This window comes from Carcharhinus amblyrhynchos, chromosome 21 (assembly GCF_965287045.1).
Source record: "Carcharhinus amblyrhynchos chromosome 21, sCarAmb.v2.hapA, whole genome shotgun sequence".
In the NCBI taxonomy this organism is placed as follows: Eukaryota; Metazoa; Chordata; class Chondrichthyes; order Carcharhiniformes; family Carcharhinidae; genus Carcharhinus; species Carcharhinus amblyrhynchos.
Window position 1 is genome coordinate 6,421,629 of NC_137344.1, and position 13,970 is coordinate 6,435,598.

The 13,970-nt window shown below is 46.5% G+C and overlaps 1 protein-coding gene across 1 annotated transcript in view; it reads left to right on the forward strand.

The window, feature by feature from the left end:
• The window catches only part of prkcab (protein kinase C, alpha, b), a 365,814-nt gene that overhangs the window by 332,051 nt on the left and 19,793 nt on the right, over positions 1-13,970 (forward strand). The window contains exons 14-15 of the mRNA XM_080209359.1: positions 7,786-7,866; positions 10,443-10,550. Of these exons, the coding sequence (XP_080065485.1) occupies positions 7,786-7,866; positions 10,443-10,550 (189 nt within the window). The remainder of the gene's footprint in view (positions 1-7,785; positions 7,867-10,442; positions 10,551-13,970) is intronic.

Genomic DNA, 13,970 nt, shown 5'->3' on the forward strand with positions numbered 1-13,970 from the left:
CAGTGCGATGTACTGTCCCAGTGCGATGTACTGTCCCAGTGCGATGTACTGTGCCACTGCGATGTACTGTGCCAGTGCAATGTACTATCCCAGTGCGATGTACTATCCCAGTGCAATGTACTATGCCAGTGCGATGTACTATCCCAGTGTGATGTACTGTCCCAGTGCGATGTACTATCCCAGTACAATGTACTATCCCAGTGCAATGTACTATCCCAGTGCGATGTACTATCCCGGTGCAATGTACTATGCCAGTGCAATGTACCATCCCAGTGCGATGTACTGTCCCAGGGTGATGTACTATCCCAGTGCGATGTACTATCCCAGTGCGATGTACTATCCCAGTGCGATGTACTGTCCCAGGGTGATGTACTATCCCAGTGCGATGTACTATCCCAGGGTGATGTACTATCCCAGTGCGATGTACTGTCCCAGGGTGATGTACTATCCCAGTGCGATGTACTGTCCCAGTGCGATGTACTATCCCAGTGCGATGTACTATCCCAGGGTGATGTACTATGCCAGTGTGATGTACTGTCCCAGTGCGATGTACTATCCCAGTGCAAAGTACTATGCCAGTGCGATGTACTATCCCAGTGCGATGTACTGTCCCAGTGCGATGTACTATCCCAGTGCGATGTACTATGCCAGTGCGATGTACTGTCCCAGTGCGATGTACTGTCCCAGTGCGATGTACTATGCCAGTGCGATGTACTGTCCCAGTACGATGTACTATCCCAGTGCAATGTACTATGCCAGTGCGATGTACTATTCCAGGATATCAAAGGGGGCTGAGTGGCCTGTAATGTACCTGGCTAGAAAGTTGCTTTCTTGACAAGAGCATAGTTTTGTTCCTGAGAAGGAATGTTTAACTGAGTGGTGGAGACACTCGAGAGCTGTTCATTGAGCAGAAGATGCTGGAAGGTGGCTGAGCGAAGAATTAGTAGTATCTTTTTACCGATAGTGTGAGGTTATTCATGTGGAATACACTCGGGTCCTTCAGTTTTAATTAATTGTATTTCACAAAAGCATCAACAGTTATTCAGCCTGAGGTTCCTTGAACTCCCTGACTTGCAGAATGTGGCACACTAGGTCACCACTATTCACATATTCCATAACAAATGAATTGGACTCCATTCAGCTGATGCTTGTTATAAAATGTTGGTCACATCCTCAGGAATCACTGCCACCAAATTCCAGCGATATCTAAACAACATTGGCCAACATTAAACATTGGCTTACTCTGGTCGCTACAATGCTGTATTGTCTCAAAGAACAAAGAAAATTACAGCACAGGAACAGGCCCTTCGACCCTCCAAGCCTGCACTGACCATGCTGCCCGATTTAACTAAAATCCCCTACTCTTCCAGGGACCATATTCCTCTATTCCCATCCTATCCATGTATTTGTCAAGGCATCCCTTAAAACTTACTATTGTATCTGTTTCCACTACCTCCCCCGGCAGCGAGTTCCAAGTATCCACCACCCTTGGTGTAAACAAACCTGCCTCGTACACCTCCATTAAACTTTGCCCCTCGCACCTTAAACCTATGTCCCCTAGTAATTGACTCTTCCACCCTGGGAAAAAGCTTCTCTCTATCCATAGTGACTGGCTAATTCACTTACTTTTCTCTTCCACTGTTGATGCTGAAGCTTTGCTGCGTTATTACAGGACTTGGAAGAGTCTAAGGAGAAAGCATTTTGTGATTGTGGTGGCAAACACCTATACTGGGTAGTACAAAGTTAATAGTTTTGTAAAAGCCAACATTCTCGGTTAATTTGTATTTGAGGTTAATACCATGGGCTTTTAGTTTATTGCCCATCGCAGCTCTTGACTAAGTTGAAGTACAATTTATGAACTCCGTAATTGCCACAATGGTAGAAGACCGAGAGATGTGGTCAGTCAAAAGAATCTAGGTGTCTGCTTACAGAAGCCACTGAAAGTTAGTGCGTTGATGCTGGAAGTAACAAAGGAAGTTAATGAAACGTTTCATCTTGATGGGGTTGGCATTTGAAACTGAGGGTGTTATGTTTGATTTTACAGAGCATTAGTCAGATTCCATATGTAGTCAACTATTCAGTTTTAGATACCTAAGCTCAGGAACTACAACATTGACTTCTTGTAGAATCCCTACAGTGCAGAAGGAGGCCATTCAGCCCATCGAGCCTGCACCGGCAATAATCCCACCCAGGCCCTATTCCCATAACACCACGTGTTTATCCTGCTATTCCCCTTGTCACTAAGGGGCAATTTAGCATGACCAATCCACCTAACCCGCACAACTTTGGATTGTGGGAGGAAACTGGAGCACCCGGAGGAAACCCATGCAGACATGGGAAGAACGTGCAGACTCCACACAGGCAGTGACCCAAGCTGGGAATCAAACCCAGGTCCCTGGCTCTGTGAGCAGCAGTGCTAACCACTGTGCCACCTTGAAGGAGTACGATGTCTAGAACAGTGCAGCATCTTCTAGAGTTAAATAATGTGGCTTGGTTGTATAAATTAGGTTTGTATTCCCTGAAATTTGGAAGATTGAGAGGTAACCTAATGAAGACATTTAAAATAAGTGAAGGATTTGTAAGGGTAGATTGGGGTAGGGGTGGGGAGGGGAGTAGGGGGATAAGTCCAGAACAATGTTAATATTACAATTCTGCAAGCAAAGACTCAAATCTGGAAGCATTTATCATGCAAAGATCAGTGGAACTCTGGAACCTGCTCCCTCAGCGATTGTGGATGTTGAGTAGATGAATTTTCTCCAGACTGAGATGGACAGCATTGTGTTGGGTTAAGCATTTGGATAGAGGTGGGCTAAAGGCAAACAATAGAATTGAGGAACAGATCATTTGTGATCTATTTGAATGGCAGTACAAGCTTGTGGCATTGAGGAATCTCTTCCTGTTCCCATGTGGAAATGTTTCCTGTTCTTTGGGTGTAAATTGGATAAAATGAACAAAGCTGGCTTCCACTGCACCTTTCGCAACATGATTTCAATCTTCCACCACTACCTCCTCGCCTATAAATGATAATCACAACTTGCAATCTTGGCAAATCGATTAGGAACTTGCAAAGATGTGCTCTAGGTTAGCTATCTCCAATTCAAACTGCTCAGAATAGCTCAGCATCAAGCAACCATCTCTGGATAAAAGCAAATTTACTGCAGATGCTGGAATCTGAAACCAAAAGAGAAAATGCTGGAAAATCTCAGCAGGTCTGGCAGCATCTGTAAGGAGAGAAAAGAGCTGACGTTGCCAGTCCAGATAATCCCTTTGTCAAAGCTAAAGGGCAGAGAAAGTGGGAGATATTTATACTGTAGGGTGAGGGAATGAAAGATGAGTCATAGCCACAGAAACCAGGGGAAAGGCTGCTAATGGCAGCCCAGAGAGAGAATAAAGGTTGTGAATGGCCAAGAGAAGCTGAAATCAGAGGGTAAACTGTGACAGAGGAAGATTTGAGGGTGGGGGGGAGATGGGTTGGAGATAAAATTGAGAAAAACAGGGAAAAGGGAAGCAAAGAGGGAAGAAAAAGAAATGAAATGGGGGTCAAAATAGGGGGAAAGAGTGTGGGAGGAAAGAAAAATAAAGACAATAAAGAAATAAAAATTAAAAACAAAATAAAAATAACTGTTAAAAATTAAATAATGTGAAAACAAAGAGGTCGAGGTGGGGTAGAACTAATCATGTGAAGTTATTGAATTCTCTCAGATCTGTGTGATTGAAGGAATTGGAGCCTGGCCCGAATGTGATTCATTGGCACCTTGCTGTTTACAGAAAGCAATCCATTGCAGATGGTTCACCTTTGCTGATGGCTTAAGGGGCAAATCCTTGAGAGTCCAGCTGTGCCACAAGTGCCCAGATGTTGCTGTCTTGTTTTGGCCATTGGCACCTGTTGCCAAATCCAGTGGGCCCCGATCCTGATGGTGACACAGGCCAGCACAGGGGAGCTCTCACCATTTTTCTCTGTTGCCAGCCAGCGTCTCCTGGGTATGAGAATCGATGTTTTGGGCTTTTGTTTCATTATTCTAAACATAGAGGGGGTGATTCTCTCAAAAGCATTCTAAATGTCAAATTTGCATAAAAACTGGAGTAAAAACTGATAAAAACAGCAGAAGTTTCAAAATGAATCTCCTACACTCTGTGCACTGCAGAGAACCTCAGCATGAATATAATTAAAAATCAGGGCTCGAGGCCTATTCCCGCTGGAGAGGCCAGCAGCATGGCGCTGAGTGAGCCTCTACGCATGCACCAATCTATCAGTGCAGAGATCAGCACGTGCGTAGTAGCCCCACGCTGCCGACCTCCCGATCACTGGTCAGCTCTGCAACCCCTGCATTGCTGCCCTCTGACCCAGCCATGGCCCAATCGCTGACCCCCGAACGTGCCTGGGCCAACCTCGGTCCCCCACCCCCCGGCCTGCCCCAACCCCCATCCTCCCCCCATCCTGATGCCCAGCCCGATCGCTGGCCTCCATCTCTCTTGATTGCGATCCCAGTGCAGAGTGGCAGCGGGACCCCCACTGATCTCCCCACCCCCTCAGAGACCCGTCCATCGATTAGGCTCCACCCCATTGACGCTGCCCCGTGCTCGGTGGGCAGTGCCAAGGTGCACCTTAGGCAATGGCACTTTGCCCCCTTGGGCAGTGCCAGGGAGCCTAAGCTGGCAGTGCCGTGGTGGCAATACACACAGGGCATCCTCCCCAGCACCTCAACGGCCCCTCCTTCACTCCAGCAGGGTCAGGCCTGCAAGTGGGGAGTTAGATCACTCTACCAGGAGTAGATCACTCCTGGCCGGGGTTGGGGAGGCTAGCGGGCTGGATATTTATATTAAAATATTATTTAAATGGTGGTTTGCATACATTATTCAGGTCCGCACCGAGGAAATCTAGAAGCCGGAGACCCGCGGAGGCTGTGGCTCCCAGCGGGGACCCCATGAACCAGCCTCCGCCACAGTCTCCCAGCCAGCTGTCCTAAAAAGCAGCGCAGTGCTGCTCCCAGAATCCCTACAGTGCAGCAAGAGGCCACTCGACCCATCGAGCCTGCAATCCCACCCAGGCCCTATCCCCACAGCCCCATGCATTTAGCCTGCCAGTCCCCTCGACACTAAGGGCAGTTTAGCATGGCCAATTCACCTGAGCTGCACATCTTTGGACTGTGGGAGGAAACCGGAGCATCCCACGCAGACACGTGGAGGACATGCGGACTCCACACAGGCAGTGACCCAAAGCGGGAATTGAACCCAGGTCCCTGGCGCTGGGAGGCAGCAGTGCTAACCACTGTGCCACCGTGCTGCCCCAACACCCTTGAAGTGGACCTGACCATGATTAAACTCAAAATATTCCATCTCTAGAAGATTCATGAATTGGCAAAACTGCCCCGAAGTTTACAGAAAACTTTTTTTTTCCAGTTAATCTTATTCCAGCTAAAGAAAGGGAAGACAGTTGGCAAGTGTCTGTACAACATGTAGCAACATTGCCTCTATTTATAGGAAGGTGGCAGAGAATGACTAATCTGTGAGCAAACATTCTGGCACCTAATGCCTGAATATAGAATTCTGCATTGTGATAGCACACACGCATTCGACAAGTCTCAAGGCACTGTTACACTGGAGAGTGCAGCTGCTAACAGATATCGTTTTCTCAGTGCCTTTCTCTTTAATACAAGCTACCTATCTGACAGCCAGCATCATCACGGACTCTTGTGGATCCAACCTTACAACAGTTTTCTTCATAGAATCCTTACAGTGCAGAAGGAGGCCATTCGGGCCATTGAGCCTGCACTGACAACAATCCACCCAAGCCCAATCCCCGTGTATTTACCCTGCTAATCCCCCTGACACTCAGGGGCAATTTAGCACGGCCAATTCACCTAACCCACACATCTTTAGAGTGTGGGAGGAAATCGGAGCACCCGGAGGAAACCCACGCAGATACAGGAGAACGTGTAGACGCCACACAGATAGTGACCCAAGGTCAGAATTGAACCGGGTTCCTAGTGCCGTGAGGCAGCAGTGCTCACCACTGTGCCACCGCACTGCTTCATGGGAAGGAACCGTCATCGGCAAAGCCGGCATTTGCTCCCCATCCCTAATTCACCTCAAACTGAACATTTGCAAGGGTAGTTAAGAGTTAACAGCATTGCTATGGGTCTGGAGTAGACGCAGTAAGAAGTCTGACAACACCAAGTTAAAGTCCAACAGGTTTATTTGGTAGCAAATGCCACTAGCTTTCGGAACACTGTTCCTTCATCAGGTGAGTGGAGAGTTCTCTGGAGTAGGCCAGACCAGGTAACGATGGCAGATTCCCTTCCCTTAAAGACATTAATGAACTAGACAGTCTTAACGACAATCTATGATGGTTTTGTGGTCACCATTACAGAGACTAGCTTTATGGTCCAGATTTATTAGTTGAAATTAAATTCTACCAGCTATCATTGTGGAACCCGTGTCCCCAGAGCATTAGCCCTAGCCTATCCCATTAATATTAAAGAATAGAGGGGAGGAATTAAGCACTATCACTAGCGTAGTATTAGACAAGTTAATGGGGCTAAAGCCAGCTAAGTCCCCTGGCCCTAATGGATTGCATCCTGGGATCCTAAAATAAGTAGCAACAGAGATAGTGGAATGTGTTGGTTGTAATTATCCAAAAATCCTTGGATTATGGTGAAGTACTGGAGGATTGGAAACCTACCAATGTGACACCCCTATCCGGAAAAGGAGGGAGGCAAAAAGCAGATAACTATCGGCTAGTTAGCCTAATATCTATTGGAAAAATGTTGGAATCAATTATTAAGGAAATGATAGCAGCATCATTTAGAAAATTATAGTCAAATCAAGCAGAAACTGTGTCTGACTAATTTATTTGAGTTTTTCAAGAAAGTCTCAATCACAGTGGATGGAGGGGAACCAGTAGATGTGTTGTGTTTGCACTTCCAGAAGGTGTTTGGCAAGGTATCTCACAAAAGGTTAAGTAATAAGATAAGACTCTGTGGTGTTGGAGGTAGAGAAATGGAGAATAAGCAGGAAACAGTGAGTGGGGATAAAGGGTTCTTTTTCAGCTTGGCGACCTGTAGCTAGCGGGGTTCCAGAGGGATCAGTGCTAGGCTGCAACTGTTTACGATATGTATTAATGACTTGGAGGAAGGAAGCAAATGTTCTGTAGCCAAATTTCCAGACGACACAGAAATAGGTGGAATTGCTAAATTGTCCCTTAGCGTCCCAAGATGTGTGGGTTAGATGGATTAGCCATAGGAAATGTGTGAGATTAGAGGGAAAGGGCAGGGGTGAGGACCTGGTTAAGATATTCTGCCAGGGAGTCAGTGCAAACTCAATGGGCCGAATGGCCTCTTCTGCACTGGAGAGATTATATTGTTCTATGGCTGCTCTGTTATAGTAAAAAGTCTGACAACACAACGCCGGCATACCCACATCACTAAAACCTGGTGTTGTCAGACTTTTTACTGGACTGTTATAGGCCAGAGGGATTTTCACATCCTGCGGTGAACGAAGATTCGGCTGGCCGCCAAATTCTCCGACTTCGCTGCAGCGGGAATCTGGCGGGAACAGTTGTCGGATCGCACCCTCTGATTCTATGAACAGCTTTGCCAGAACAAGTGAAATTGAGGAAATGCACTCTTGCATCCTGCTACACAATTGTGATTGACGCTGGAAAAAGTTTCTGTGAAGGGGGTTGGAGTGGCAAAGCAGCCAGGCGTTGAAGCACTCACAATGTAACTGCGTTGTGCTTCTTCTGTCTTTATTTCCCTCACATTTTGGATCTTTTCTCTCTTTTAGATTATTGCTTATCAGCCGTATGGAAAGTCTGTGGACTGGTGGGCTTACGGAGTCTTACTTTATGAAATGTTGGCTGGACAGGTAAGGAACCTTTTTGGGAAAGTTGATTTTGGACAACAATATATTCCTACCGGCTTTATTTCAAGTCTTTTCGAGTCTCGATGATCCTTTGTCAGAGCGAAGGAAACCTAGCTGTGACGAAGGGTCATCCAAACTCGAAACACTGGCTCTATTCTCGCTCCACAGATGCTGTCAGACCTGCTGAGATTTTCCAGCATTTTTCTGTTTTTGTTTCAGATTCCAGCATCCACGGTACTTTGCGTCAAACAGTATATCCCTGTTTAGTAGCAACTAAATGGCACAGTGGTTAGTACTGCTGCTTCACAGTACCAGGGACCCAGGTTTGATTCCCAGCTTGGGTCACTATGTGGAGTTTGCACATTCTCCCCGTGTCTGTGTGGGTTTCCTCTGGGTGCTCCGGTTTCCTCCCACACTCTGAAAGGTTAGGTGCATTGACTCAAACTGGGGCAATTTACTATAACTTCATTGCAGTGTTAATGTAAGCCTTACTTGTGATAAATAAACTTTAATTTTTTTAATAATAAACTGATTGAAGATCTGAGTGATCAGAAAGAATCAATTTTTCTTTTATTATCTTTACTCTTCAAAGATTTCCATTATTTAGACAGATATCAATTCCTGGAAAACTGGTCTGATGAAATATCGACATTTTTCTTCTGCGAAAGAACATAAACGGTGGAAAATGAGAGCAGGAATGCCCAAGCTGCCATCCAATCAGATGGTTTTCTAAAAAAGTTCAAGTGAATCCTAATTTATTTCATAGAATCACAGGACCCGACAGTGCAGAAGGAGGCCATTCAGCCCATCGAGTCTGCACCGACCATAATCCCACCCAGGCCCCGTAACCCCACATATTTACTCCGCTAATCCCTCTAACATTCCAGGACACGAAGGGGCAATTTAGCATGGCCAATCAACCTAACCCGCACATCTTTCAGACTGTGGGAGGAAACCGGAGCATCTGGAGGAAGCCCATGCAGACACGGGAAGAATATGCAAATTCCACACAGATGTTGACCCAAGCCAGGAATCAAACACGGGCCCCTGAAACTGTGAGACAGCAGTGCTAACCACTGTGCCTCCGTGCCACCCCATTTGTTATAAAGGCAGTGAAGACAACTAGCCTTGGAGTGAGATTGAAAGAGGCCTTACGAGTCAGTCGTGTGGCTGGAAGTGGGAGGGGAGTGAAGAACATTGTTTGTAAAGTTGGAGCGAGAGTTTTGAATGGGGAAATGGGCAGATAAAGGATAAAGAAGAATGAGAGAACTTGCATTTCTTTAGCACAATGTCAGGATGTTCCAGAGTGCGCCACGGCAATTGAAACACTCCTGAAACGTGGTCTATATCAACCCGTCCCTGCAGGAGCCTGTGATTGGTTGTTGGAGCAGGAAATTGAACCACTTCCTCAGCCAATGACAGCTCATGGATTGCCGGGAGTGAGAAAGAGCAGCAGTTATCATTGTCAGTCTGAAATTTGAACGAGAGCGTTATAGGAGAGTTAAGAAGCATCAAAATCAAAACAAAACTGCACCTAGAGAGAAAGCAAGACCACAGACTGGCCATTGCCCTCTTGGCATTGAGGGTGACTTGCCTCCACTCTGATTCGATGGAAGGCTGGGAAGTCCAGTGCACGATCCACATGGATGGCAGGCGGTGCTCGAAGTATTCGGGTTGATGAGATTTGCGCACGCTCGCCGACGCCTCGACTTCTTAAAAATTATCTTGTGGGACATGGGCATCGCTGGCTGGCCAGCATTTATTGCCCATCCCTAATTGTCCTTGGAGGGCAGTTGAGAGTCAACCACATTGCTGCGGCTCTGGAGTCACGTGTTGGCCAGACCAGGCAAGGACAGCAGATTTCCTTCCCTAAAAGACGTCAGTGAACCAGATGAGATTTTCAGACAATCGACAATGTTTTCATGGCCACCAGTGGATTCTTAATTCCAGATTTTTAAAAAATTGAATTCAAATTCCATCATCTGCCGTGGTGGGATTTGAACCTGGGTCCTCAGAACATGAGCTGAGTTTCTGAATTAAGAGGCTAGTGGTAATACTACTAGGCCATCGCCTCCCCCAACGTGATTTACCGCTGCAGTTTCTTGACATGCTCAGTGCCTTCCAAAATAAACCTTGTCCACAAATCAGGGCCTTCGATGAGTCGCCAGGGATATTTAACACCCTCAGGGACACTTTGAGAAAATCCCTAAAGTGTTTCCACCCTCCTCTTGGGAATTTCCAGCTGCAACTGAGTTCCAAATAGAACAAAAATGGAAAATGTTGGAAAATGCCAGCAGGTCTGACAGCATCTGTGGGGAGAGAATAGAGCCAACGTCTCGAGTCTGGGTCATCCAGATTTGGAGGATCAAATCCAGTGGCCCCTGCACCCTAACAAAGAAAGCAAAATTGTCAAATATATTTTTGAAATCTCCAAGTTAAAGAATGTGTGTGTGAATCTATCAATGTGGTATAAATTCAGCTTAAGTTTATGAATTGAATAACCTTTGTTATCTTGTTTCAGATCCTGTTGTCAGTTTTAATGGAGCTCTAACTGAAGCTTGTTTTTTGTGTCCTGACAGCCTCCATTTGATGGAGAGGATGAGGATGAGCTTTTCCAGTCTATAATGGAGCACAATGTCTCATATCCAAAATCACTGACAAAGGAAGCTGTCTTAATCTGCAAGGGGGTAAGACATCACTCTCCTGTCATGACAACACTTGCTAAGGGCTGTACGGTAACAGCGTGCTTTATATTGTGAGGTTAATGATTACTGCACTGGGTGATGTGACAGACTAATACGGTTAAGAGCTTTCATGCTGATTTTTGGTCAACATAAATATTTTACAGTAATTGAGACAATTAACAATGTTACCCAACTTCTTGAAGTATCTGTCTCCAGAGGTAAGACTTTGATCGACCTGTTAGTCTTTCATATAATCATATCCCTACAGTGCAGAAGGGGGCCATCCGGCCCATCGAGTCTGCACCGACCACAATCCCACCCAGGCCCTATTATAACCCTACATATTTATCCTGCTAATCCTCCTGACGCTAAGGGCAATTTAGCAAGGCCAATCAGCCTAACCCGCACATCTTTGAACTGCAGGAGGAAGCCGGAGCACCCGGAGGAAACCCACACAGACACGGGGAGAACATGCAAACACCAGACAGACAGTGACCCCAAAGCTGGAATTGAACCCAAGTCTCTGGCGTTGTGAAGAAGCAATGCTAAACACTGTGCCACTGTGCCACCCCTATTCATTCAAAGCTTTTTGACTCAACCCATGTTTCTGAATCAATCATCTCATCAATGGTGTAGCTGGATTCTAGCTCAGGAAATGTGATTAAAGGTCATTGGCCTGGAATTTAGGACAGGATTATCCCTGCGACATCTCGAAACTGTGCTACCGGTAAAATGGGCTTCACTGGCTGATACTTAACAGAGGGGATGGAGTTCTTGCCTGTAGGATAGAGAGTTGGTGAGATCACTGCGTCACTTCTTTTAGAGAAGCCCAGCTGAGTGAACTGTCACGCGGGCACTTACCTGGGCAGTGATGGGCCTTCCCCAGGATCAAGGACCCCGAAGTGGAGGCTCCACCCACTGAGAGCTGCTGACCAATCAGGGAAGTGGCATCCTCCTGACGCCCAGACTGGTAGTTGGTGGGTATTAATTGGGCCTTCCCACCGTGGATTTAATCCAATTGTAGGCAGGACGGTGACCAGGTCTCTACCTACCCGATTAAATGCTTCCCTGGCACCAATCCTGCCACAGAGGCGGGGTGTGGGCATCTGATTTTCCCCAGAGGGTGTGCTTCAGTCTAATTCAGGATAGAGGGCAGGCCTCAATCCAAAACTGTCCAACTTGGAAGTAACAGCAGGATACAGTGGCAGGGAGATGAGAGAGAGGGGACTTCATAATGGAAGTTTAACATAGACAAAATAATGTCCTTTGGAGTCTGGCCTCCACTGTGGGAGTGGGGTTGGTAGGTTCCCGAGAGTGGTCTGTAGCCAGCAAAGTAAAGTTTATTTATTAGTCACAAGTAAGGCTTACATTAACACTACAATGAAGTTCCTGTGATGTTCCCTTAGCCGCCACACTCCGGCGCCTGTTCGGGTCAATGCAGCCTAACCAGCACATCTTTCAGACTGTGGGAAGAAACCAGAGCACCTGGAGGAAACCCACACAGACATGGGGAGAATGTGTAAACTCCACACAAACACTGACCCAAGCCGGGAATCAAACATGGTACCCTGGCACTGGGAGGCAGCAGTACTAACCACTGTGCCACCGTGCTGTCCCAGTGAAGTGAAGCAGGGAGGGCCTGACAGCCTGCCGGGATAGCTGACCCTCCCTGGCCTGCAGGCAGTGACATTGACTGCCTGCCCCCTGCTTGGAGACTGATTGGAAAATCCCTGTCGGCCTCAGTTAGTCAGGAACAGGTTTCCGTCTGAATCAGCCTCTGGAACGTGGCCTGGAGAGGGATGAAACTGGGAATATGCCCGGCAGCCAGTGTGCCAGTTTTCATACCCACTTGCCTCGGTTTTTGACTCCATCCAGCCCACTAACTCAGTTTGCCTCTCCATAGAGGCTACCAGGCTCATGGAATATTTCCAGCAGTCCCTGTTTTTGTTTCCAACAGCTGAACTATTTTGCTTTTTGTGGGGTCTTTAATTCAGGCTTAAATCATAGAATCCCTACAGTGCTGAAGGAGACCATTCAGCCCATCGAGTCTGTACCGAACACCGTCTCATCCAGGCCCTATCCTCATAATCCCACTTACCCTGCTAATTCCCCAGATACTAAGGGGCAATTTAGCATGGCCAATCGATCTAACCCGCACAGTGTGGAAGGAACATATGTGGCAAGTTGAAGGCACTTTACTATTTTTAAAAGATGGAATATCATAGAATATAATCCCTGCAGTGCAGAAGGGGGCTGTTCAGCCCATTGTGTCTATACAGACCACAATCCCACCCAGGCCCTATTCCCGTAACCCTCAATTACCTTGCTAATCCCCTGACACGAGGGTTAATTTAGCATGACCAGCCCACCTAACCCACACATCTTTGGACTGTGAGAGGAAACCAGAGCACCCAGAGGAAACCCACACAGACACTGGGAGAATGTGCAGTCTCCACAGAGACAATGACCCGAGGCTGGAATTGAACCCAGGTCCCTGATGCTGCGAGGCAGCAGTGCTAACCATTGTACCACCGTGCCACAATAACTCCAGGAATTGTAAAGGAACAGTTCTTTATTACTAAAAATAATGTAAAGTAAAACCACAAGCTTGTGGTGAACACAAACAGGTCCCAACTCGGACAGTGCGACAATGGACCCACTCAGGGGCCTGCTTTATAAAGGACTCGGTATACAAGCTGGTAAGGTTATTAGTAATCACCAGGGAGCTCACATTCAATGAGTCCTACAGGGAGGTCAATCAGTGATTTCCCCATTGCAGATCCTGGGAGTTATCACATTGACCAAACCCATCATCATGTGAGGCTAATATCAAGGCAAGGTGTCTGTACTCGATGAATGATACATCGCTATATGATAGTGCTGCTTCCTCTCCACCAGCCAATATGACACTGACTTATTTTGCAACTAGTTGATGAGAAAGGGCAGGATTTTCCAGCCACGCTTGACCCAAACACACAAAATCCCGCCCGAGGTCAATAGACCTTTGCATGGTCATTCTGTGGCGGGCAAGATGGGCATGTTCTGTCCAAAGGAATGAGTGTGTTACTGACAATCATTAAACAATTTCTTAGCGGCTTAGACAAATATCCTGAGAGAAAATTAGAAGTAGTGGACAAATACATTCTGTACAAATAAACATTCACATTGCACACAGTGTCATTTCATATTTGCCGAATATTGCGGAGGTTGAAATTAACACAATGCGAACCTCACATCCTCTTTCAAAAATAAACGTGTAGAATTTTTTTTTAATTTTAATTTTTGGCTTTTTGTCAGATTTCTCCGGTATTTTTACTTAAAACAAGGAAGACTCAAACCCATCAGAGGAAATGACAAGTAACAAAGTGTTACTTTGCGTGAGAGTGTGAAGAAGCTGGAATAACAAACACATTTGAAAGTTAA